Here is a 2015-nt window from a genome sequence, read left to right as displayed (position 1 = left end):
CATTCAAGTTGTAGATTACTGTTCAGATGATAATGAGCTAACTTGAACCAGCTGCCTGATACCCAAAAAAGTACTGTTTGACTTCAGGCAATTGCTTCATTCATTAGATAGCGAAAATGTGCATAATTTGGTCTTTCGACACTTTTAAACACCTGCATGATCTCAATTCAATCAGTTCTGCTGGTTGAAAAGCAACAACGACACCATGTCAATAAATGCGAACCTTACAAACCTTACAAAGGCACTGTACGTCTGCTCAGAAAGCTTCACCGAAGGAATTTACCATCACCTGATATTTATCTCAACTTTTAGTGTTTTTCTGTGCATTATCACATTCTCGGGTAACGCTTTAATACTAGTTGCCCTCCGTAAAGAGTCTACACTTGGTTCACCGTCCAAACTGTTGCTTCGTAGCTTGGCGACAAGTGATCTCTTTGTTGGTATGTTCTCCGATCCTTTGGTTGCTATCTATTGGGTATCTGCCCTAAAAGAGCACTGGAGCGTTTGCTACTACGCAATATCCACTGGTTTTTTCCTAAAAAACGCTTTGTGTACCGTGTCTTTGTTGACCACTTGTGCTATAAGCGTGGACAGACTTCTGGCTTTGTCATTGGGAATAAGGTACAGGGAAACCGTAACTTTGAAACGTGTGTACGGAATAATTATAACGTTTTGGGTTTTGGCTGCAGTCCATTCAGCTTTCTCCGTAAACAATTTTGAATTTTCCGATATATTTAGTCACACAGTCATATGTGTTTGTCTGGCAGTCTCTATGTCCTCGCACACAATGATTTTCTTTAGTCTTCGTAAATATCGTATCAGAGTTCATACAGGGCGCTCTAGTGAAGATCCACCAATTGCTGAAAGTAGTCAGGAAGTTGAAGTCAGTGTAGCAAAGCATAGAAAGGCGGTGTCCAGTGTGTTATGGATTCAACTGGCGTTGCTGATCTGTTATCTACCATACTTTGTGATCGTAGCATTGCTTTACATCAGAGGTCACAGTGAACCGTCCAAAAATCTTGTTTTAAGTAGACAATATGGAGTGGTTTTCGTGTTGGTAAACTCAGCATTGAACCCACTTCTCTACTGTTGGAAGATTCCAGATGTAAGACAAGCTGTCGTCTCAACATTGAAAAACTGCCGCTGTTCATAGACTGATTAAAACAGCAAAGCTAGTTCTTCGCTTTACCGTCCAAAAAAATTATTCTTCCCAGAACACAATCACTGAACTAAAACTAGGAAGGAGGGAGTTAAAGCAAACGAAGGAGTTTGCGGCATTGGAAAACTTGTCTTGAAATATAACTTGCTCTGTTGCTAGTACCTAGCCTCGCGATTATTTTGTCTTGCTCTCGTCAAACGATATGTAGAGCTACCCAATACCGGGATTGGTAGGAACGACTTTGAAGAAAAGAAAAAAAAGGCCCGCTTTACTGTTTTGAAAAGACGTAAGGGGTTTGCAACTCGAAAGAATTGGGCAGACAGGCGGGACGGAACGAGGAAATGGAAATCTGGTAACGGCAAAACTTTACATAATCGGGGCTGGAATTGAGTAAACTCTGGCCCAGTCTTGATTTTGACCATGGTTTCTTTGTCAGGACTCAACTGACTGTCTTGGGTCTCAAGGGACTTTCGTCTTAATAAAGAAGCCGCGAGACACAGTTGTTTGTTTAAAACAACGATCAAAACATCCTTGATATTTGCCCGTCGAAAACAGAGGAAGGCAGCCATAGCAAGGATATAGTTCTTCGTGAAAATTTATTATCATATCGTTATTTTAGTTAATAAATAACTTTTTATTGTTAATCGTTGGATGGACGAAAGCACGAGATCATAAACGTTAAGACAGTGCTATGGTATTATCGTATTAATAATAATAGTAATAGTGCGGATCTAATTTTTTTAAATCTTCTTTAGCGCCAGGGGCGTCTTTTGTGAGTAAATAGGTGTCAAGACACCTGTATGCCATCTTATTATTAAGTGACATAAGAGAACAAACACTGACCACGACTGGCTAG

General features: G+C 40.2%; 1 protein-coding gene across 1 annotated transcript; it reads left to right on the top strand.

Moving 5' to 3' along the window:
• The first annotated feature begins 205 nt into the window (after positions 1-205).
• On the top strand, positions 206-1153 carry LOC137980960 (beta-1 adrenergic receptor-like). The gene has a single exon (XM_068828342.1). The coding sequence runs from the start codon at positions 206-208 to the stop codon at positions 1151-1153; it is 948 nt and encodes a 315-aa protein (XP_068684443.1).
• The last annotated feature ends 862 nt before the right edge of the window (positions 1154-2015 follow it).

Source organism: Montipora foliosa, chromosome 12 (assembly GCF_036669935.1).
Source record: "Montipora foliosa isolate CH-2021 chromosome 12, ASM3666993v2, whole genome shotgun sequence".
NCBI classification, from domain to species: Eukaryota; Metazoa; Cnidaria; class Anthozoa; order Scleractinia; family Acroporidae; genus Montipora; species Montipora foliosa.
This window is presented reverse-complemented; position numbering and strand designations above follow the sequence as displayed.